The 25,255-nt window shown below is 33.0% G+C and overlaps 2 protein-coding genes across 2 annotated transcripts; one reads left to right on the plus strand and one right to left on the minus strand.

Moving 5' to 3' along the window:
• Window positions 1-12,324: 12,324 nt before the first annotated feature.
• Window positions 12,325-13,671, minus strand: LOC125202056 (putative transcription factor bHLH086). The gene is made up of 5 exons (XM_048100375.2): window positions 13,143-13,671; window positions 12,958-13,068; window positions 12,799-12,864; window positions 12,652-12,717; window positions 12,325-12,563 (listed from the first exon to the last, which is right to left on the minus strand). The coding sequence occupies exons 1-5, from the start codon at window positions 13,584-13,586 to the stop codon at window positions 12,441-12,443; spliced, it is 810 nt and encodes a 269-aa protein (XP_047956332.1). The 5' UTR covers window positions 13,587-13,671; the 3' UTR covers window positions 12,325-12,440.
• A 7,073-nt stretch (window positions 13,672-20,744) lies between these two features.
• Window positions 20,745-24,967, plus strand: LOC125187461 (fatty acyl-CoA reductase 2, chloroplastic-like). Its single transcript, XM_089064365.1, has 9 exons — window positions 20,745-21,063; window positions 21,499-21,599; window positions 21,683-21,882; window positions 23,112-23,212; window positions 23,305-23,503; window positions 23,848-24,009; window positions 24,079-24,160; window positions 24,258-24,622; window positions 24,704-24,967. The coding sequence occupies exons 1-9, from the start codon at window positions 20,763-20,765 to the stop codon at window positions 24,858-24,860; spliced, it is 1,668 nt and encodes a 555-aa protein (XP_088920491.1). The 5' UTR covers window positions 20,745-20,762; the 3' UTR covers window positions 24,861-24,967.
• The last annotated feature ends 288 nt before the right edge of the window (window positions 24,968-25,255 follow it).

Consider the following 25,255-nt stretch of genomic DNA (forward strand, 5'->3'; position numbering starts at 1 on the left):
TTCTTTTTGTTCATTTCTTAATTAGTCAACACAAGCATAATTATTTTTTAAATCCGTTTTCTTGTTGACGGTATTACTTTGGATTAGGATTCCATTTGATATTTGCATGAAACAAAAACAAATAAGCAAATAAATATGACGTGTCTAATACAATCACGAATGATTGATTATTTGATTACTTAGATAGTATTAATTTAATAAAAATCTGAATCCAATTGACAAATATACGTGTGTGGTAACGAGAGTTATCCATGCATTCGGCCACGTATTCTTTGTCCAATATACCATTTCCCCAATATATAAGCAATCACATTAAAATATTACTAAAATTGAGCATTGGATTTATTTTTATTAGTTGTGTCCATTTATCACTTTACTTCGTCACCATAATATATTACTCTTTCCGTCTCATTTTAGGAATCTCAATTTACTACTTTTGAATATTCCACTTTAGAAGTCTCGATTGGAATATTCTATAATTGGTAATAGGCTCCACATTCCACTCACCTTTTTCACTCATATTTTATTATAAAACTAATATATAAAAATATGACTCACATTCCATTATTTCTTTTCTCCAATTTTCCTTTGTATTTTTTTAAAACCCGTGCTAAATTCAACCGGAACTCCTAAAGTGGAACCGGGGGAGTATTTTATACCGTATATTTAATGATTATACGAAATCTGATAAAAGTTACAAAATTTACGAACTCTGAACTTCCACGTAGGTTCTAATTACTTGTCACGAATTAGTGGTTCAAAATAGAAAAATTAAAGAATGCCAAATGTTAGGCGAAGGACCCTCTACACTTAGTCTGCTTAAATTTATTATTCTAAATTATATAAGTATAATTGTTATCCAATTCTAAATGCTTGGTTAAAATGTGAATAATAATTTTGTAATTTAATATAAAATGTTTTGAAGCTGGCATGCATCAAACAGAATTTGACTGGCATAGTGCGTGTTCTGATATAATTGCAGATTATAAATGAATATAAAATTAACATAAACTTTCAAATGAAATTCGTTATTGGGCCAACTATTACGCCTAATTTTTCATATTCTGAAAGAGGATGCATGCATGTTATACTACCTTCGTCCCGCATTAACTGTCATATTTATTTTTTTCACTGACTTTTATAAAAATAATAATAAATAATTAAAGTAAAAAAATAGTAAAATAAGAGAAAGAATAAAGTAATAGTATAATTTAATTGTCTAATTATCCTAATTGGTTAGTTTCGTATTGGCATAGTAATCCGTCAGTTAATTACTTTCATACTGGCTTAATTATTAAACCGACAATTCACTGATAATTACTTTTAATTTGAAAATGACCGATAAATTCTCTGCTAATTAAAATTTTGTCGTATATATTATGCATCGGAAAGTTTGCATAAAGGAATATAGCTAGAATTATAATATATTTTTCGAGCTATATATAAAAGTATTTTCATAGGATATCTGACCATGTGTGATAATGTGAATATTCTTGATGGTCCCATTAATTTTGACTGATTTTTGCAGCCCCAGAAATATTCACAAAATGTATAATTCATAGTATTGAATTATTGAAACGTTTTTCATTGAATATTTGGCACAAAAAGAATGACTTGTATGCTTAACTCAAGCAATGACTTATATAATTGGAGCATTATCTATGACATATCATATCAATTACTACTAATATATAGTATAAATATTACGCTTGGTACATCACTAAAATGAAAAAAATGACTGAAGCAACGTGTGTGTAAAAATATTTGTGTGAGAGAGAGACATAACTGGGCCTTTTGCTTTCATTTAAAACTTTCATAATAAGGCAACATAATTGGGCCTTTTTCAGCCCTAAATATTGGAACAATAATTTAAGGAAGTACTTCCATTCACAAAATAATGTCGTATTTTATCATTCTGAGACATCCTTAATTTAAAATCTCATCTTATTTTAATTGAAGTTATGCTAAATTATTATATTTATATTTTATTATAAAATTAATTTATACATAAATTTATGATCCATGCACGTTCCAATAACTTTTGATAAATTTAACTCCTACTATTACTTAGATACAGTACATACGGGTCCTATTCTAATGCTTATAGCACCCTAATCCAAAATTGAGACTAAATCTCCATCCTTGGATTTTAAAATGAGTGGATGAGATTAAAGCTCACAAATCTCAATAAATAGTAGACAAAATATCAACAAAAGGGTAATATCGTCATTATATTATCATATGATAATTTTCGTGGGTGTTTTTTTATATCAACATTGTGTATTACAAATATCAACAATATGACATTAGAATATCAATACAAGGACAAGAAAATATCAACACATTTTTATTGAGATTGGACATGCATAATATTGAGATTTTGCCTACAATATATTGAGATTTTTTGTTGCATTTGTTGATAAAAGCTGCTTATCAACATGTACGAAAATTGAAATATAATTTATCAAATTTCATCACCCAAACATCGTCGGAATATATGTAATTGAAATCTCGTTGGAATCCTTATTAATTTATCTTTAATTGGATATATTTTTTGCGAAAAAATAATTTAAATTGAGAGAGTTACGTAAATTTAAAGATTTGAGATGATTTTGAGGAGAGAGAAAGTAGTTAGTTATAATTACTACACATAGGATTTGACATTAATACCCTTTTAATTTAATTAATAATTATTTAAATTTAAAATATATTACACTTGGCATTATATCAAGATCTCCTAATCTAATGGTTAAAAATTTGTCTCAATTTTGGATTGATAATTAGTTAGCAATTAATCACCACCCCAGTACATAAATATTATAGGCCAACATCTTATTTTCATAAATGAATTGAAAATACTCTCTTCGTGCCAAAAAAAAAAATCATTTTTATCATTTTAATTCTATCCTATAAAATTAGTTTATTTTTATTTTTAGTAGTAACATTTTCTTTCGAATGAGGTGGATCCTACTCACCTTTAACATAATATAATGGAGTACTGACATTTTCTTTTACTTTTTAAATTTTATTAATTTTGTATTAAAATTCATATTTCCTCCATCTGAAAAATATTGTCCATATTTGACTTGGCGTGAGTTTTAAGAAATGTGAAGAAAAATAAGTAGAATATAGACCCTACATTTATATATTAATTTTATAATAGAATGTGAGTGTAATGAATTACTCCCTCCGTCCCAGATAATTCGGGTCACTTTGACTGGGCACGGGTTTTAAGAATTGTAATGAAAAGTAGGTTGAAAAAGTTAGTGGAATGTGGGTCACATCTTTATATATTAGTTTTATAATAAAATGTGAGTAGAAATGAGTTAGTAGAATACGGGGTCTACTACCAAAAATGGTAAAAGTGAAATGAGACAAATTATGTGGGACGGACCGAAATGAAAAACTGGGACGAATTATGCGGGACGGAGGGAGTAGTTGAAAGTATGTGGTTCATTTACCAAAGATAGAAAAAAGCAAAATGGACAATTTACGGACATACTAAAATGACAAACTGGACAACATTTCATGAACGGAGGAAGTATTATTTCCAAACTTCCTTTTTTTTGGGACAGAAGGAATGCAAGACATGGTCATAAAATTAAGAACTCGACATCATGGACGAACTCAACTTAAGACAGAAGCATCACCTTTTGATTATAGAACTATTGTTTAAGGTAATCATCACAATTCACAACACATGGATATATACCAAGTTATGGGTAAGATGGTTTTCCACACCACTCTGTTTCCCATGTTCCAAACTTAGAAGTACTATTTTTTTTTTACTATTTTCTTCATTCTCTAAGACAGTCTACTCTGCACGTGCATTGCTGACTTCCTATATAAATTCTGATAATCTTATGCAAATTCAAATACACTGTAGCATTACTACTTAAATTACTGTATTAACAATAATATAAAGTAGAGCAGATCTCGCTGTCTAAACCCACATGGAATTCCGGAATAAAATTTATTCAACAATTTCGATTCAATCATACATACAAATTAGTTGTGCTACACCACCAATCTCGAGGTTGATTTTTCTTATAGTAAATGTATAATTGACATACAGATAATGACATCACGTCTGGCCAGTCCTCTTTCTTTTACATAGCATTGAGAATTATTTTTTCCATCCCAGGAGTCATTTTTATTATGGACACGAATTTTAAAAAATATACTCCTTCCGTCTATAAAAATTCATCCCGGTTTGATTGGGCACGGGTTTTAAAAAATGTAATGGAAAGTGAGTTGAAAAAGTTAGTGGATTGTGGGTCCTACTTTTGTATATTAGTTTTATAATAAAATGTGAGTAGGAATGAGTTAGTGGAATATGGGGTCCACTACCAAAAATGGTAAAAGTGAAATGGGACAAATTTTGGGGGACGGACGGAAATGGAAAAATGGGACAAATTTTGGTGGACGGAGGGAGTAAAGAATAGTGAATTGAAAAAGTTTGTGAAATATAAGATCCACTTTTCTATATTTATTTTATAATAAAATATCAATGAAGTGAGTTGGTGGAATATATGCCTACTTACCATTTATGGTAAAAATGAAATGTGATCTTGATTATGGGACGACCCAAAATGGTAAAGTGTAACTCTTATTGTATGACGGAGGGAATATTTTTTTTAGTTTCACATTACAATTGAGTTATTTTTTTTTTCTAAAACTTATTAGTATATCTTACTTTATTTTTTTCATGCATTATTTTTTCCCCTACTTTATTATTTAATTATTTTTTTAATTTCTATTTCTTATTTTACTTCATTCCATTTAATACTAAATATTTATTCTTAAAATTATTTTGCAAAAAATGCATTACCACTAATGAAAGGAGGAAGTAATAGACATCCCACCAAATAGTGTAAATTGAATTAAATCACTCATCGGTACCACTGTCATAAAGCATGTTACTGTCATAAAGCATGTAACATACTATGATTGAAAAGACATGATACATGATTGATTTGCGTAATACCCCCCTCCCCCCTTCTCATAAAAATGATGCATGATATGACATGAAAATTAAGACAAAATGGATAGAGTAAGACGGAGGAGGAGAAGAAAGTGTTAGGTGATAGTGAAACCCATATTATTATTATTGTTTTGATGGTGATATAAGTTGTAAATAACTTGATATATAAGAGTAATATATTGTGATAACTTTCCATAAACTAAATGCCCTTAATTTTATGGGACATACAAAAATGAAAAGTGCAAATATTTTATAGGACAGAATGAGTAGTAAAATTAATGAAAATAGCCCAAATTAATAATTTAAAAGAATAAAATAGTCACAAAATAGTGCAAAATTCTAGAGATATTATTATCAATAATAGACATTTCATGCTATTTTTTTTATTACGGGGACGTCAAAAGTACAAATAGCAAAATATTCGCTCGTGCAATTTTCATTATAAATCGTAAATTGGGGATTTGTTTTTTAGTATATTTAAATTAGTATTTTAATTATAATAAAAGATGACTTAATAAAAGACATTTAAGTAACTAATATACTAATTAAATAATTTAATTCTTAATAACATAATATAAAGGATTTGAGACGAGTAGAAATAAAAAAAAGTGCTAATATGAGATAGAGAAACTATATGTCAGTTATTTCTCTAATATCTATACATAAAGCAAATTAGTCATTTTCTGACCCAGAAGATATTGGTTTGCTAGTACAGATAAGTTGAGGTATAGTTTATTTCAGTTTCAGTGTACTTGATATGATGGAATTACACATGTGTACATGTTTGTATATATCGAAGCAACACAATCTTTATCGAGATTCGTAACTCATGCAATAAGATTTGACTTGTTGCAATAAGAGAACGCATATCACTTAATAAATGTACTCATTCCCTCCCAAAAAATTTATCATCTGTTTTTTTTTTCTCTCTTTAAAAATTTATCCCCTTTTATTTTTGCTATTTTTAATAGTGGATCCTACATTCCACTAACTTATTCATACTTACATTTTATTATAAAACTACTTAAGATTGTCCTAAGTTATTTAAGTCATTTCTATTTTTTACTAAAAAACAAAATATCTAATCTCACTTACTTAATTCTTTCTTTTACTTTACTCTCTCTTCTTTAATTCTCTCATCTACTTTTTTTAATTCACTAAACAAAATTTTTTTAAATCTCGTGCCAAAAAGAAATGCATCAAGTAACGTGGACGAAGGAAGTATATAAAAGTAGTGGACTCACATACCACCAACTTTTTCAACCCACTTACTATTACATTTTTTAAAACTCGTGTCGGATCAAATAGTGACGAATTATTAAGGACGGAGGGAGTATATTTTTTTAATTTATTTAATAAAGAATATCATAGTATTTTTTTTGAAAAAAGTTCTTTATTACATTAATTTAAATATTTATTTCGTTCTTGAAAATTTATCATGAAATTTATCACTTATTTTCATTTCCTTCCGTCCCTAAGAGCATCGACAGTAACCAGCGCTAGCCAGGTCGCTAGCCGAACTATTGCAACCGGCGAGCGCGGAATCGGCGGGAATTTCGGCGAGCGCTCGCCAGTTCTCGGGCGCTGGCCGATGCGCTCGCCGAACCGCTCACCGCCATTGTAGGCTGGCGATCGGTGAGCGATCGGCCAACGCAATTTTTTTATTTTTTATTTTTTTAAATTTACGAAACACTGTATAAACGCGATTTTCACGTCATTTTCATTCACACCACTTGTTTTGACGAGTTTTCTCTCTCTCTTAATTTCTGTACAAGAACAACAACGCGAAATGAGTTACGCGCGTGGTAGTAGTGGTAGTGATGAGGAGTACGAACGACAAATGAACGAAGCATTGGAAGCCTATACGAAGGGTGAGATAGACCGGATGCTACAAGGGGATATGCAGCCGGCGGTACCTCGACCTCCACCTGTTGTCCACCGCCGAGCAGTGACTCCCCGGGATCACGCCGCTGCACATCAGCGGCTATATGACGACTACTTCGCAGAGCGACCGCGGTTAACGCCAACATGTTCAGGCGGCATTTTAGGATGCTGATAAGGCTAATTTCATGCATCAGTAATGTGCGAAAAATGTGATAATATGCTGGGTCTAACACGTTTCCTAAGCCAGGTGTGCGAAGAAAATCGCTAGATCAAGGAAGTACTGAAGGAGATGGTCTAGCGAAGGAAAGGAACAAAGTGAGCAGAATTTACAAGGGGAATTGGCGTGACAGAGGAGTCAGTAGCTGAGGGCAACAAAGTCTTATCTATACCTCGCTGGGCCCCACTCAAACGCCTATATATAGAAGAGCATGCAACTCAAGGAGGGGATTACTTTTTTACTCTTCTTAGCTCACACACTTTACACACACTTGGGAATGGATCTGGGGTAGTCGGGAACGGAAGGTTATTTTCTTAGAAATTTCGTGGTTGGCAACACCGTCCGAGTGTGGGCGAAGATACAATTACTTTTAATTTCAGTTGTTTTGCTGGTCTTTACCGTCGAACTTCACTTTTGGGAGTCGACCTTGCTGTGGATGATACTTATTTGTCTTTCTGTTTGTTGATCTGCATTTAGCAGCCAAATTTCAAGTCAATTTGCATAGATCTCTCTGCTGTTAGTTTATTTCTTCAAGTGTTATGTCGATCTCTGTTTATTTTGATGTTATGGTGTTTGATATGGAATTTGGTGATAGATCTGTGGTTATTTGAGTATTCGGAGTTCCTAGTTTAAATCTAACGTGATGAAGAGTTTCTGTTGGTTGGAGTTCATGTCGGACGCTTGGATCCGGAGTGGATTTAGCGTCTGAGGTTGGATTCGACGTGTGGAAAGATAGTTGTTTATGGATTCTGTTTTTTTTCTTCTTGTTTTCTGTTTCGCTTCGTCTAGAGCATGCAAATCTATTAGGTTCTTCGTTGTTTATGCATTAATTTGATTTAAAAGTCAGTTGCTCTGTTTTAATTTCGCTTATGTTGAATTTCTTAAGAAGTTTTACGCAATTTGGTTGTAGAAGACGATGTCGCTGTTAGTTAGTACGAGAGTTAGTTATTCTGCCAACTTTTCGTTCGTACTTTGCTTTTTCAGTCATGGTCCCCATAGTAGGTTTATTTCCTAGGTCTAGTAGAGAAGTAGTTTTCTTAGATCAAGTGTCGAATAGTTAATTTCCTTTACCACGTTTTTTCATGATTTTTGCCTAGGTCTAGCTGTTAGCTTAAGAATTTTTAAAGTTTCCCAAGTCAAGTTAATTTTGTTTTTCCTCAACCCAAGAAAATGTGTGGCAGCAGCCAACACCAAAAACACACCCAAATCCTTGAACATGAGTATTACGCATCCTTCTCTGTGGGATCGATCCCTACTTCCCTATACTAGGTTTAGTAAAGTGGTTGAGGGTTTTTGAAAGAAGTGCTCTGTGTGTCCGACGACCGGGATACCTTGCGATCAACGAGTTCCTAGACCACGTGATCTAGTGGATTTGCTAGATCTGGGAACCTGTTATTCCCTATTTGAATACACGCGCACACAGAACCAAAGGGCTTTTCAGATGCACATGGAGCTGTTTATGCGTATCGTTGACGCTTTGGAGCGTCGATATATGTGCTTCCGCTTCAGGCACGATGCGGCTTGCTGATCCGGCCACACCCCTATTCAAAAGTGCACTGCAGAAATCAGGCAGTTGGCCTACGAAGGCGCGACAGACATGTGGGACAAGTACCTCCCCATCGGTGAGTCGTCTGCCCCGAAGTATCTGAAGCAGTTCTGTGAGGGCGTCGTTGAAATATTCCAGGAACAATATCTTCGAAAACCTACCCGCGGAGACTGTTAGGATCTGATGCAGATGGACGGGGAGAAGCATGGGTTCCTGGGGATGTTAGGCAACATAGATTGTATGCATTGGGAGTGGAAGAACTGTCCCGCTGCCTGGAAGGGGTTCTACACCACCGGCTACAAGGGAAAGAATCCCACGATGATCCTCGAGGCCGTAGCTGATATGAGCTACTACTTGGCGGATGGGATAATCCTAGGTGGCCCGTCTTTGTGAAGATGATCAGATGCGCAAATGAGGACAGAAAGGCCTACTTTGCGGAACGCCAGGAGTCGGCGCGCAAGGACGTGGAACGCGCATTTGGTGTGCTCCAGGCTCGATGGGCTGCAATTAGGGGTCCAACGCGTTTGTGGCATATCGACTGCATTGCTTCTATAATGTACGCCTGTATTATCATGCACAACATGATAGTCGAAGATGAAGGTGTACAACTGACTAATTGGACCAACGACGATGAAGCCGGTCCAAGCCACGACGTGGCCACCCCCAACGTATGAAGGGGTGTACCTCACGATGAAGAGTTGTGGGCGCGGAGGACTGCACGTCGATAGTTTTTTTTTTGTTTTATGTAATTTTTTTTAAGTAATGTAATTTCTTTTATTATGTAATTTGTTTTTAATTCCGCATTTTGTGTTTAATTCCGTAAATTTAATAGTTGTTTTTTTAATAGTGTTGATGATGTGGTTATCATGTGGCTAGCCTATTGCTTGTCCAGTTGCTTCAGAAATTTTAGTGCTGGACGATGTGGCAGGAAGAGAAACAGGCTAGCCTATACCATTGCAGATGCTCTAAAAATTTGTCAACTTTCACTTTTACTGTTTTTGGGAGTGAATCATATTAACTCATTATCACTCACAATTTATTATAAAATTAATATATAAAAGTAAGACTCAAATGCCACTAACTTTTTCAACTCAGTTTCTATTACATTTATTAATATCCACGCCGAATCAAATGATGGGAAATTTTTTAGGGACAGAGAAAGTATAATATTGTCTTTCCACTTAACACACAAATTAGAGTGTAACACACAAATTAATATTCTCGTATCATTACCAAAAATATGTCTATTATATATAGGACTGAAGTATTTTTCAACCGCAACTTGGACCAAGTGTTACCTCTAAATTCAAATAGATTTACTTTTGAGAATTTAGGACACAAGGTTAAACTATATAATTCATGTGAGTGTATAGTTATCATAATTACACATACTCCATCCGTCCCACATAATTTAATCCAAGTATTTCATTTTGGGCCGTCCCACATAATTTGACACACTTCACTTTTACATTTTTTATAGTGGACCTCATATTCCACTAACTCATTCATACTCACATTTTATTTACTTTAAAAGTAGGACCACATCTCACCAACTTTTTCAACTCACTTTCCACTAGATTTCTTAAAACTCGTGCCGGGTCAAAATGTCTCAAATTATGTGGGACGGAGGGAGTATAAATTTACAGCTAAAATATTTCAAAATTTAGCTCAACACTAATAGACACTCGAAAATTTGCTATTAGTCCAATATAAAATGGTGAAAATGGCTATTATTTTATTAATTATATTGTGTTTACTTAAATTTATGCAGTATATTTGACAAACAAAAAACGAGTACTCTTTTCGTTGAACGCGACAAATTTTTCTTCAACTCAAAATTTTTAATATTCCCAAATATTATTTGTATACAGACAGAAGTACAGTAGTACAACCTCACAGCTTAAATAAGTTGTAATGGTACAACTAAGATTTGTGTTGTATTTGCAATTAAATAATGATTAAGAGAATTTCTAAATACTTCCAGCATGGAACAAGGCATGTGATCGCCCATGTGACACTTAATTAATTAATCCTCATGTAGGTATAGCCCCGTTTCAATATTAGTACTATTAGATATAATCATATCTAGAGATTATTATCGAAACGATATCATAAATTAAGAAAACAAAACATCAACAATACAAATGTGACATATTTTTTTGTCACAAGATATTCCCAAACAAATCCAAATTTAATAATTTTTGTAGCTAATGTTAAAAATTGTGGAACAGATAATTACAATTAAACCAATTTTATCACTAACTTTTTCTACAATTTACTAGTTAAAATATGTACTTCTATTTATTTTGGATTCACTACTCTTTCACGATAGTTAATTACCATAATGGAAAACATATTGACAAACATAACAACTCATGTAATCATTAGTTGTGTTATAGAGTATTTATGGTAATTGATGGTGATGAATATTATATAATTGCTGCAATGAAAACGAGAATGCCAGCAGTTCATGAGCTGAGAATGGTTTCCTTGTCGCACGGGCGTCTCTAATGTGCATTAATTCCTTCCAATAATAAATGCAAATTATATTCGTCCACCAACGAAAATGACAATTTTGTCGTATGATCAAATTCTATAATGTTAATTTAAATTTAAACAAAGTATCATATTGATGTACATTTTATTTATTTTCAGAATGAGTCTGTCATTAGATTAAGAATAATAATATAAAATTCCCTCACAAAAACAATTACGCTATGATTAATTTATAACATATGATATTTTTTAATGTACTTATATGGAGTATAAAATAAAATTTTAGTACTCTAGTCAAAATGGGAACTTGTGAGTTGTGAGTTGTGAGCTTCCCCAGTTAGAAAAGGCGAAGCATTTATTTAATAAATTTAACTTGTCAAATCAAATAAATTCACTTTTTGAGAGAGAATCTTATTTCAACATTATAGCTTTATTTAATAAATTTAAAATTTTCAAGCAATTTTTTTTAAGAACTACTCCAATTACAGTTCAGAAGAAAATAAAAATGAAGAAGTTAACAAATAGAATCGTCAAGTTAAGAAGAAGTTTACAAATTAAGTAGTTTTAATTTTCAAAACTTTAGCACTGACTTGTTTTAAATTTTGGTCCCGTCGCAGTCGCTGATCTCATATATCGGAGTACTGTATTTAATTAATTCTCAATATGAAGAAATGAAGAAAATGTGTAGAATAATTTCTGACATAATATAGCCTTTTCCCTACTGCATCTTTAGTCCGAAACTTGGTTCTGATCATTTCACCTTATATCAATCAAGATTAATTTAACTCAAAATAATACTGTAGTTGCATAATTTGCAAATCCCTATATATGACAAGAAGGAAATTATCAAGATCGAGATATTATTGCAAATCCCTAGCTATATATTTTGCGGCAACAGACAACTAACATCATCTTAATTCTTAAATACAGTAAAATTTAGCAAACACTTAAATCATAGTACTATTAATTAAGCTTCAGATATTAAACGCGTGTTAAGGAGAAAAATTCAGTTTAATCACTAGGATTGAACTTTATTTAGTATGATACGTTGCTATATTAATCGGTCAAATTAGAATTAAAAAGTGATAGTACTATATTTTGGTGTCATCAAATTTCTTGTCACATTCAAAGAAGAAAAGGCAAGAACAAATTAAGTACTACTAATAAGACCTCCATATATAAAGAAACCATTCATCATGTTCAAGATTAATTGCATTCAAAACTTGTTATTTCATAGAGTGGAGACCACATTTCAGGCTCCACTCAATATAATACTACATGCTTAAAGAGAAGGAAATTTCGCTGGTGATGTCTCATTTGGAAGCGGATTTCCGGTCTCTTTGTGATGCAAGAATTGCATCAATAGCTTCCCGAACTTGTGACAGGTCCGGTGCTTTCCCCCCTTGCGCCGGCCAAAATTCATCAGTAGCCAATACCTGCTCGTTCAAATTCCAAATCAATTCTCGAACCATTATCAATCTCTGGTCAATTTAGGGTTCATGATCGATAACATAATAATCGTACCTTCACTTGCAGCTGAAGAAACTTGACATAGCTGGTTGCCTTTTCTAGCATCGTAACAAGATCAACCTGCACGTAAAATTATAGGGTTAGAGCTGAAAATTTACTAAACGAAAAAAAAACCCTAGAGATATTTTTGTCTGAATTTACCTTGGAACCGTTAGGAACGAGTTCTTGAAGTATCTTTAGGCGTTCGCTGATCCGTTCCCTTCGATTCTGCACCATCAATATCAATTGTTAATTAGCTAGTTAACTAAAACCTAAAAGCGTTACTCGAATTTCTTGATTATTATTATGAAATAGTGAAACCTTAGCTGCAACACTTTGCGGATCTTTGGATTCCGAAGCAGCCTTGGTGGGTTTGGCCTTCTTTGCAGCAACAACGCATTGTTTCTTCTTCGCGCCTTGCAGATTCTCTCCCTGCATCAACCAATTAACCTACCAAATTCAGCCCGTGATCACCAGCTATTTCAATTATCTCAAATTTGCATTACCGTAGAAGGGCGTTTGTTGCTGGCTGGTTCAATCTCCACACCACCATTCGTAACCCCGCTAGCCTCATGATCGTTGAGCCACTCCCCCGCCCCGTGATTATTCGAGCTAAGGTAATGCATCATTTCATGATCACCTTCCCACATGGGGGGATAGTGATCTTGCTCTTCGTCCCCCATCAATAATTTCCTTGGCATCACTCGGTCGAAGCTGAGGAACGATCCCGCGTTGGCATGGATGAAGTTGGGCTTGAAGGTGATGACGGAGTTTGAGTTGGTGCTGCTGGGGCTCGAGACCGTGGAGGAGTTGCTCATCTTGGCTGCCTTCTCGGGGCTCTCGGGCTCGTACGAGTTTGATGGAGCGTGGAGCAAGGACGGGCCACCGAAGTCTTGGTCGTAGAAGGCGCTGGCTTGGATTATGGCCATGGCTGACTCGTTCTGAGCCATCTTAATTTGATGAATATAAGGAGAGAAAGTAGGTTGCAAAATGTTGATGTGTGATGAAAGTTTGTGGATGGTTAGGTGTATTAATAGTAGGGTTTGAAATTGGGGGAAAAATAAGTGGATATTTATTGGGATTGTGATGTTAGCTGGCAATTGGGAGTGGGAAATGAAGAGAGTGAGATTGGAAGGGTAAATTAAATAACTAATTAATATGAGCAGCAGAAGTAACGGCGCTTGTATCGGCATGCGCACGTCGATGAGATTCCCATATAAGTGAGATTAATTCATTTCTAATTGAATGGGAATCTCTGAAACTTCTTTTCCTACACATTTTGATATTGTTTCTTACATTCCCTTTGGATTAGTCATGACTCATGGCTTTTGCAATTTCTTAAACATTCCATGTAGGATTACAGCCTAATTTTGTCAATTGCAATGCATTTTGGAGTTATCTCTGATCATCATTTACAACTCAGTACGTATGAGATCGAAGAAGGCATAAAAAAATTGGCCAATTAATTAATATTCCCTCCGTCATGCAATAGGAGTCCTATTTGGATATGACATGAGTTTTAAGAAACGCAAAGAATAGTGAGTTGAATAAGTTAGTGAAATATATGCTTCACTTATATATATTAGTTTTATATTTTTAATAAAATGTGATTAAAAGAAGTTGGTGAAATGTGGGACATATTTACCTGTTACTCCATCCATCCCATTATAGATGTCACACTTTCATTTTTTAGTTTGTCCCACAAAAAATGTCACATTTTCATTTTTAGAAAAAGTTTCATCTCACATTAATATAAAAATTATATATATTCTCTCTCCATTTAGCATACAATACAAAACCTCCTAAAATCTCATGCCGTTTCACAAGTGTGACATCTTCTATGGGACGGAGGGAGTACCATTTATAATCAAAATGAAATATAACTCTTATTAGTTATGGGATAGACTAAAATGACAAAACGACTCTTATGGTGGGACGAAGTGAGTGCATGAATTAAACATGCTACTTATATACTACTATAGTAATAGATTAAAAAATTTTAGTTATTGCTTGTATTAAACAATTCTAACTGATTACTAATACTATAATTTGAGGTATGCTGAATTTTTCTTAAAAATATTCACGCTTTAAACTATTTCCAAAAATTAAGATAATCTGTTTTATGGAATCAACTTAAATAAATGCCTATACAGCATCTCATTTGTTAATTATAGCTTGTTATTTATAAAAATAATCCTACTCCCTCCGTCCCCAAAAAATATGCACTTTGGGTTTGACACGAGTTTTAATACAAAATTAGTAGAGTAAGAAAGAGGTAGAGAAAAAAGTAATTAAACTACTGTTAGTGAAAAATATGTCCCACCTCATTAGAGAGATAATAGTTTTCAAAATTAGAAAGTGCATATTCTTGTGAGACGGACTAAAAAGGAAAGTGTGCATATTCTTGTGGGACGGAGGGAGTATACTTTAATAATAAATTTAATATTTGATGGCAAAAATCTTGAACTCATTTTTTAGTGAATTTTCACGAATTCGGTTCTCTCCAAAATTGAAATCAAATTGGTTGAAATTTTACTATTAAGACCTAAGTTCATTATTATTGCAACCAAATGTTAAGTTCGTAGAAAATAATACTGGAGTACTAAATTGTGTGATTTTATAAATCAATATCTTGGGATTTCGGTACGCAAGATTATATCCCGGATTAAATATGTATTAGTGTGTTTGGTTCATGAGATTCAATCTCACAATTCAATCTTAGATGGATAATCCTGGGATAATTAATCATAGCTAACCCCCCATGACTAAAATAAATAATTTCACAATCTTATCCTAGATTGTATCTTGGTATTATTTTATCTAGAAAATCGAACACCACCCTAAGGTAATATTAATGGTTGATTTTATAAATCAATACCGGAGGAGTATTTTTTTTTTGGTCATAGATTTTGAAAGTATTTTTACAAAATTTTTAAAAATGGAGATATTTATGTATTTCTTTCCATGCATACAAATATTTGATGAATCTCATTCGAATTGTGAGAAGATTTGTATCGAATGGAAGACCCAATTTCTCAATTGGTGATATTATTGTATTGTGAATTAACCTTATCGAATTTTCTATTTGAAATACTCCCTCCGCTCCGCATAATTTATCATCATTTGATCCGGCACAGATTTTAAGAAATGTAGTAGAAAGTGAGTTGAAAAGTTAGTGGCATCTGAGTCTTATTTTTATAATTAGTTTTATAATAAAATGTGAGTGAAAATGAGTTAGCGGAATATGAGGTCCACTACCAAAAATGGTAAAAGTGAAAGGTAACAATTTTTAGGGACGGACGTAAATGGAAATAAGTGACAAATTTTCAGGGATGGAGGAGTATTTGTTACACATTAAGATAGTTGGCAAGTAATAATAATTAGATGAGCTAGGAACCACGGCACAACTCTTCACCAAGATCGCCGGAGCTTAATCGGCCAAACCACCGCTGCCGCCGCGGTGTCAATCCTTTTTCTACCGGAGAGATAAATTGTTGTCATTACTTGTATCAGTTTTCAGCTGGGCCGTTATCTTCAACAAAAATGGGCCGTTAAGTTTTCCACTACATTCAAAAGCCCATTATTACGGTTTTGTTAGTTTTGTAGGCCAATTATTTTCATTGAATGTAAAGTATTAGTCCTTCCGTCCATAATAGATGAAAATTTTAGAAGGTATTATTTTGTATGCTAAGCTCTCATAGAAAATAAATATATTTATATTAATAAGAGAGGATTTTTTTTTTTTAAAATGAAATGTGTCATCTTTTGTGAGACAAACTAAAAAAGGAAAGTGTGATAGAGACAAACTAAAAAAGGAAAGTGTGATAGTTATTATGAGACGAATGGAGTAATACAATTGATTTTTTCTATGATTTACGCACCTGTAACATTAATTAGGATAATTGGTATATGAAATGAAATACGCGAGAGTAATAGAACTTACGAAAATGGAATGGTAACGACCAAGGAAGCCTTGAAGTAAATTTAGTTCTAAATCATTTCAAATTTGGAATTAAGATAATTGTTAATTTAATCGATACTCCTTTCATTTCAAATCAGGAGTCACGGTTGAGTTTGAGATGACTTTTATGAATTAATAATGATAGTAGGTGGAAAAAGAAAGTGGATTGTGGATCTTATTATTATATACTCCATCTGTCCCATAAGAATAAGGGTATTTTCCATTATGGGATGTCCCACAAAAAATTATAAATATTAATGCTACAAAATTTTAAATTTTTGTACATCCCAAAATTTTATACTCCCTTCGTCCCTAAAATTTTGATACCATTAAACTCGGCACGAGTTTTAAGAAATGTAATAGAAAGTGAGTTGAAAAAGTTAATAGCATGTGGGTCCTACTTTTATATATTAGTTTTAAAATAAAATGTGAGTGAGAATGAGTTAGTGGAATGTGAGGTCTACTACCAAAAATGGTAAAAGTGAAAGGTGACAAATTTTTAGGGGGATGGAAAAGGAAATAAGTCACAAATTTTCACGAAAAGCGATTAAGGCGCTACTTGGTATGATGGAATGAAATGGTGGAATGGAATGTGATTCCTACTTCCATTCTATTCATTTGCTTGGTGTGATGGAATGAATGAGTGAATGGATCAAAATGCAAAGGAAATCCAAGGAAATTGATATTTCATTCCTATCTTCATTCCATTCCATCCTCATTCCATTCCATCATACCAAGCATGACCTTAAGAAATTTTGTTGAAAAGTGGGAGAGAGGAATAAAATAGGAAAGATATGAAAGATAAAGAGAGAGTAAAGTAGATAGTGGAATAAAGTAAAAGCGTTTAGATGTTTTATTTTTTGTTAAAAAGAGAAAATGACTGAACTTACTTGGGACATCCCACAAAGGAATACCACTCAACTTAGTTGGGACGGAGGGAGTACTATATACTCGTTATTACTCTAATATAATGTGGATCTCATTATTATAAACTCCCTTGTTGTTGTAGATGCCACAAAAAATTTTCTAATCAGGTCGAAATGATGGCGAAGCATCTTCATATTGCGCAAGGGCGTTCCTCGGTTTCGCCTTGTTGTATTCTTCGGTCACCCTGTCCCAAAATCCTTCCGACATTGTTGGATTCTGACTATCAAATCCTCCAAAGTGGAGATCCAAACTTCGAACAATGTACCCGGCTCTGCAAAAGTGTAGGGATGACAAACATTGACCTCCTATTTGTCGTCGGCCCCTGAAGGTTCTAGCGGATTTTATTCCTCCTCCGGCTGTGTTTCCCTAATTTGGGATTACCCTTGACTCAACCCGTAGCCCATGAAGGAGCGCTGATAGACGACCTCTATGGGAGGATGCAATGTTTGGTAGATGGGCTTCGAAGAGCCTTGGGTATTCGGTGACAACACGTAGTTGTTGCCGAGCACGATCATTATCAATGGCAGAACTACATACGATGGGCTTAAGCCCCTAATGGATTGAATATTTTAATATTTTTCTATTATCTATTCTAAATATTTATCTAAATTTTATTCAAATTATTATACAAAAGCCCTTATTAATAATTTAAATGACTCAAAAATAAACTTCTACAGAAAATATTAAAAATATAGCCCCTACTAATATCATTTTCTGCGCCCGTCACTGGTCATTATCATGGGGCCCCAATCGTATGGTCCTAAGCCTTCTCCTTGGCTGTGGCCTTGACTTCATTCATCGGACATATGTGATAAAATGAGTTATTTATAGGTAGATTGAATACAAATCTTTTGAAAAAAGGCCAAAAACAACTTATCTGGAATTTTTTCCGAATATTTCAAATTAAAAGAAAATTAAACGATTTGATTTTGATGCCCACTCGAGGGCTAGTGAATGGGTGTCACTACCCAATGCCAACTTGCCACGTGGGTAGGGGGCGCATGGCATGCTGGCACTCCATCGGCTTGTCCTGCCGGGATGAGTTGCGTTGCGGCTGTCCTTATACTATTCAAACTAAGAACACCAATTTTGTTTAACAAAGTGATGAATTTATTGTAAATATATCTTCGTGATCGAATGATTAAAATGATCAATAATTTATTTTAAACTGATTTTTATTTTGTTCATTATATATATAACATAGTTCATGCACTTCTTTTAACTAGAAATCAATCTAACATACAATTGTATGTCCAAAATGAATTCTACATCAATTTACAGCAAGTTGGTTCAGCCGCTGTCATTAGGGAAAGACTTTTTTATGACATTTAACTTATGCCAGAGGGTGTCAATTTTTTTTCCCTAATTTGTCTAGTTGGGACATCCCCTATAAGTAAGGGATGCTATTTGAATATTTTAATGACATTAACAGTAAAATTTAGACTTTTGCATAAGCCTACGATTGTCAACTTTAATTGAAATTAGTTATATAACGTTATTAATGTTAGTTCAAGTGAAATTATTGGAGGATAAATATATATAGGTTCTTTAATTTTGTTTGTGTTATAAAATATAAGAAATTAAAACTAAATAGAAGAATCCACAGTTCGTTCTTAGAGTTTTTTTTTTTTTTTTTTTTTTTTTTGAATAAAAAAAACTGTTAGAACAAATCAAAGAGAGGATTTAGTGTAACTTCAATCGGTTATGCACATTTATGATACCGGAAGATGTCAAATTACATAATTAGTATTTTTCGTCGACACTAGTAGATATATATATAGGGATGTCGTCAATTTCACTCAAAAGGTCCCCCACGTCTCACACGAATCCTTTTCACTTGCTATAAACGTGTGTACATTATTAATGTAACACCCCGTGTATTAGTAGAAATTTAACTGAAAATTAGTTTGCGTGGTGATTAATAATCACTTCATATAAAATAAATGAAAGCACATAGACATAGTCATTAACTATTGGGCTAATTAAGCACAACTTGCATGAATATTTCATTTCAACAATAGTTTAGTAGTACTCCACTATCTTTTGACCCAAGTTAATTGATGCACTTTTTAGGACATAAGAATTTATAAATGGTGTTTAATGAGTTAAGTGGAGAATTTATAAAATGGTGTTTAATGAGTTAAGTGGAAACAGTATAAAGTTTAAAGAAAATATAGAGAGATAAAATAGAAATGATTAAAAAAATATATTTTTAATATGTGCCGCGGCTGCTGCTTACACGCATAATTAGCAATACAATAAATATTTCGAGGCTCAAACAAGGAAATATTACTATATGTAAATTCAATTTGCACTTTTATAGGATCTGGAAAATAAACTATCTAGCTAAGCTATGTGATGATGAAGACCAAATATTGAGCATTAATTCAACTTGAACAAGTTGTGTGATTGCTTTCAGAAATAAGGCCTATATATCTAGGACACTGTAGAACTTAATACTTTCCTCGTTCCACAGAAGATGACTCATTTTCTTTTTCGGTTTATTTCAATTAAGATGACTCATACTAAAAACGCACACTTTTACTTCTACTTTATTCAATCATTCTTATTTTATATTCTTCACTTAACATGCGATGCAATATAAAATTGCTTAAAATTCCGTGCCGCCCAAGAAATAGGTCATTTTCTTTGGGACGAAAGGAGTACTACCATTTTAAATCCAATTTGGTGATAATTAACGAGGAATAGATAAAAATATCTCAAATCGACCTACTAGTATAATTCTATTTTCTTTCTCTCATTTCTTCGGATTACGTCTTTTATTCCCACTATTTTATTCTTTTTGAATTTCATTTTTTGAAGCCAAATTTTTTATAGTATGTATTATGTTGAAATATAATTAATGTTACACTTAACCATGCATATATTTCTGTAATTTATGGAAGTAATTTTTAAATAATTCTAGTCTTAAAATCTGATAGTTAGTAAAAGAACACAAATAAACTAATAATATTCTGAATGCTTTAAAAATTTATTAAATTGATCTTAATGTTGTCTTAAATGAATAAATTATTTAATATAAAAAATTTGCAGCCATTTAGAATCTAGATACATATCATCATATAACATAATATCTCCTTAGTTACCTAGCTTAGATTTTTCATGCATTAATTCGATCACCATATCTCCCTACTTCAGTTGTGTCTATAAATACACCAATTCTCTTCCCTAACAAAATCACACTTCTCAAACACACACACACACACACACACTAAGAATGTTTCTAAGCAATATCAAGTTTCCTTTGGCAAAGTTCCCCAAAACTAGTAACTATGTCTATAATCACTTCCCCTTTTCCAATATCAATGGGGTTGGAAATAAGAAGCTTTTGTCAAGTGGGAAAATGAAAGTTCTATATGATGGATACACCTACTTCAACTCTCCTTCTCACCCTCTTGAGGCAGAGTTGCATCATCAAGATTACAATGCACCATCATTAGAGACTGGGATTGGGATCCTTCCTTTTTTCCATGGGAAGAACATTCTTCTCACGGGTGCCACTGGCCTTCTTGGAAAAGGTTTACGTATTTTCTTAGTGATATTGTGCGTGATATACTGATATATGTTGATATATTAACTATTTTCAAAATATATGAACGCACATAAAATAATACATTATCAAATTTCTTTATCCAAACATATGCAATTAGGATGTCGTTAGAATCATTTCACTTGATATATATTTTTGTGATTTTTTTTTAACAAAAAGTATGTAGAATTCAAAGTTTTGAGATTTTTTTGGAGAGAAAAAAATGTTTGAAAAACAGACCAGTAAATGAACCAGTGAAGATATCAGTACATGGTTCAACAGGTCGAGCCAAAATACTGTAGCACTATAGTATATAACCTAATATATATGTTATACAAAAATATTAAAGGTTATTATTTGATATTTATGTTATATATACACACACAACACATATTTTATATACATACATGTTTTATTCAATCAGTTCTGGTGGAGAAGATATTAAGATCAATGTGCGTGGGCAAAATCTACCTACTGATCAAGGCAAAGGACAAGGAGGCTGCATTAACCAGATTAACAAATGAAGTGAGTTCTTAGTTCTTACCAATTTCAAAATGCATGTAATAGTACTAATCAAGCTTTGCCATAATACCTATGAATTTGTTTAGATAACAAACTCGGACTTATTCAAAAGTCTGAAGGAAGAGTTGGGGGATACCTACGAAACCATGGTAAGGGAGAAGCTGATACCTATTGCCGGAAATATCTGTGAACCGAATCTTGGAATGGATTCTGAATCTATTGCTCAAGTTAGGAAAGATGTCGATGTTATAATCCAATCCGCAGCTTCCACAATCTTGAACGACAGGTTTGTTATTTGGTTCATTTCTGGTTTCTTGTCCGAGGGATCATCACCACAAACACGAACAATATTCCATATAATCCCTCCTTCCGTTCATAACTAATAATATTTTTTTTTTAGCCCTTCCACAAAACTTAGTCCCTTTATTTTGTTCATAGAATTCTCTCTCTGGATGAGTTATCTACCCTACCAAACATGCACTTACAGTTATGGCAATATAGGCATAGCCCATCACATTTTTTCTCTATAAAGGTAAATCTTGAACGATAGGTGTGTTAATTTGGTTTATGTATGAGTTTCATTTTAGGGTTAGGGTACAGATTTAATTCGGTCTATGGGAACAATAAGTATAGCATTGTTTTACACAATTACACTGTATTACTTTTTCTTATTCACCTCAAATTAAATACACCACTATTCATTATGACAGTGAATAAAAAAATATTGAATATTTATTTTCGTATTTAATTGAATAAAAAAAATAAGTATTAATTGTACTTATTTTAAAAAATGTTGTGTATAACCAAAAATATAAAAGGCTTTCCAAAGTGGGAGGTTGTAATTTCTTAACAGCCGCAGTTTATATTTGGAAGGTTGTAATTTCTTAACGGCCGTAGTTTCTACTCCTGCTAATAGTTTAGCACATTCTTTATTGTTACTGTGGGGTCCTGAAGCACAAGGAGATTTTACTCGTTGGTGTCAATTAGGTGGTCTGTGGACTTTTGATGCTCTGCATGGCGCTTTCGGACTAATAGGTTTCATGTTACGTCAATTTGAGCTTGCTCGATCAGTTCAATTGCGACCTTATAATGCAATCGCATTCTCTGGTCCAATTGCTGTTTTTGTTTCTGTATTCCTGATTTATCCACTAGGGCAGTCTGGTTGGTTCTTTGCACCCAGTTTTGGTGTAGCAACTATATTTCGATTCATCCTCTTTTTTCAAGGATTTCATAATTGGACGCTGAATCCATTTCATATGATGGGAGTTGCCAGTGTATTGGGGGCTATTATTACAGGATTCATTTTCATCTTTTTGTTTAAATTTTCAAAGTTGATATATATTTACTTAATCATCTATATATGGATTACATGTAGAAATCAATAATGGTATGTATCTATGATGCGTATACGTAGAAACTACGCCTATTGCTTTAAAAGATGAAGAAAAAAGTACACATCTTTTAGGGAATGAAATAAACATGTCTACTTATTTTAGAGTAATATTTTGATAATAGGTATGACTTGTTGGTGGATGCGAACATGAGTGCCCCCAAACGATTGATGAGGTTTGCCAAGACATGCAATAATCTCACTATCTTTGCCCATATTTCTACCGGTACGCAATTTTCTCTCGTGATAGACTAGTCTTCGAGGTTAAATTCTCTTATTTTGTCTATAACAAAAGGTTAATTTAAATTGAACTAACAGCGTATGTTAGCGGAAAAAGAGAAGGATTGATAATGGAAAAACCATTTATAATGGGAGGGAATGGAAGAAAGGAGGAACATTATGATGAATCAGCCCTACTTGACATAGTTGAGGAGAATAACTTGATTCTCAAATCATCATCTTCTTCCTCTACCCAACATGATCTCACCAAAAATCTCAAAAGGCTTGCACAAGACAGGTATATATTTTATTATTCTTATATATTGCACATATAAACATGTCATAAGAATGATTGAACTGATTAATAAAACACAGAAATCTAAATTTCTTGAATTAAAAATTTATTATTAATAATAAAACAGTAATTGCAAAACACCGAAACCCACTATTTATACATCATGGCATAGCAATGACTTTGATTCCTAAGCCAGTTTCGCAAGTCCACTGCGAATTTCAGGTCATTTCAGCACGGTTAACGTTTTCAGTATCGTCCACTGAAACTGCATCATATACGCAATAAATCTCGATAAACTTCATGTATTTCTGATCATTGAGATATATTTGGATATGATATTGTAACAGAGCAACAGTATTTGGATGGCATAATTCATATCACATGACTAAAGCTATGGGAGAAATGGCTCTTGGTGAAATTAGAGGAGATGCGCCTTTGCTTATTATAAGGCCTACTGTTATTGAGAGCACCTATAAAGAACCTTTCCCTGGATGGATACAAGGAAATAGGTATTTATCAAGCTACCTATTTAAATTTACAATATTTATTTTTCATTATTTTTAATGGTTTGAATTTAGGATGTTCGATCCTGTCATTATAGCTTATGGGAAAGGACAACTTCCAGGGTTTTTTGGAGACTCTCAAGTGATCATGGATATTGTAAGTTCAAGTGGTTATTAAATGGAATTAAGAAATGGTTTTGTTGGTCAATAATTTCATTAAGACTTACTTACTTTTTTTAAAAAATCCTAATCAGATACCAGTAGATATGGTAGCAAATACAACTATTGCAGCTATTGCCAATGAAGGAAACATGCATAGGCCACATCCACAACCTAGGGTTTACCATGTTGCATCTAGTGCTACAAATCCACTATTATATTCTGATTTTTTTGAATACCTTTTCCACTACTTCAACTCACATCCTCTTATCCCATCTCAAGAAATTTCAAGAATTAAATATTTTGACAATTTCCAAGATTTCTCTGAATACACAAGAAATGCAATCAATGGAGATGAGGAGAAGATGACTCTAAAATCCCAAAATCAAGCTAAAGCCAAAGCTGCATATGCTGACAAACTTTGCAAGCTCTATGAGTTCATTGGGTTTTTCAATGCAAGGTACAAATATTTCATAGCATGCCCAATATCTCTTGATTAATTTAGATCTGAATTTCTTGATTAAAATATATTATTGTTCAGGTTTGACACGTGGAACACACAGAAATTAATTGAAGCAATGTCAAAAGAAGAAAGAGTTAGCTTTGAAGTGGATGCAAGAAATATAGAGTGGAAGAAGTATTTTGAGGAAATTCATATTCCTGGTCTGATAAAACATATACTCAATGGCACTATGTAATAAAGCATTAATTTGTATGTAATTTATTTATACTATACTTATATGTATGAATGCCTTTGGTGTTTCTCAAATTATGGTAATAAGTATCACTATGTTTGAGGAATTAATGTTTTGAAATGGACCTTAAATTTGGAATTACCCAACTGATTAAACTCTTGCAATTGGTGTTTCTATATATAGCCCATATTATTACAAATATTTCAAATTTCCAAAGGTCCATTTGGTCTTGTCGATTTCTACGTCGATAAATTGCACTCGAAAACCCAAGTATGACATGCTCGGACGTATAGAGTTTATCGGATCCAAATATAAGACATTGGTCTTTGAAATTTATACATTGAGTCATAGACTTTAATTTGGTAATTCCACCACAACAAAATATTTCTGGTCATTCT

The sequence above is a fragment of the Salvia hispanica genome, chromosome 2 (assembly GCF_029641045.1).
Source record: "Salvia hispanica isolate PSC_SH4W2 chromosome 2, Shi_PSC_v1, whole genome shotgun sequence".
Lineage (NCBI taxonomy): Eukaryota > Viridiplantae > Streptophyta > Magnoliopsida > Lamiales > Lamiaceae > Salvia > Salvia hispanica.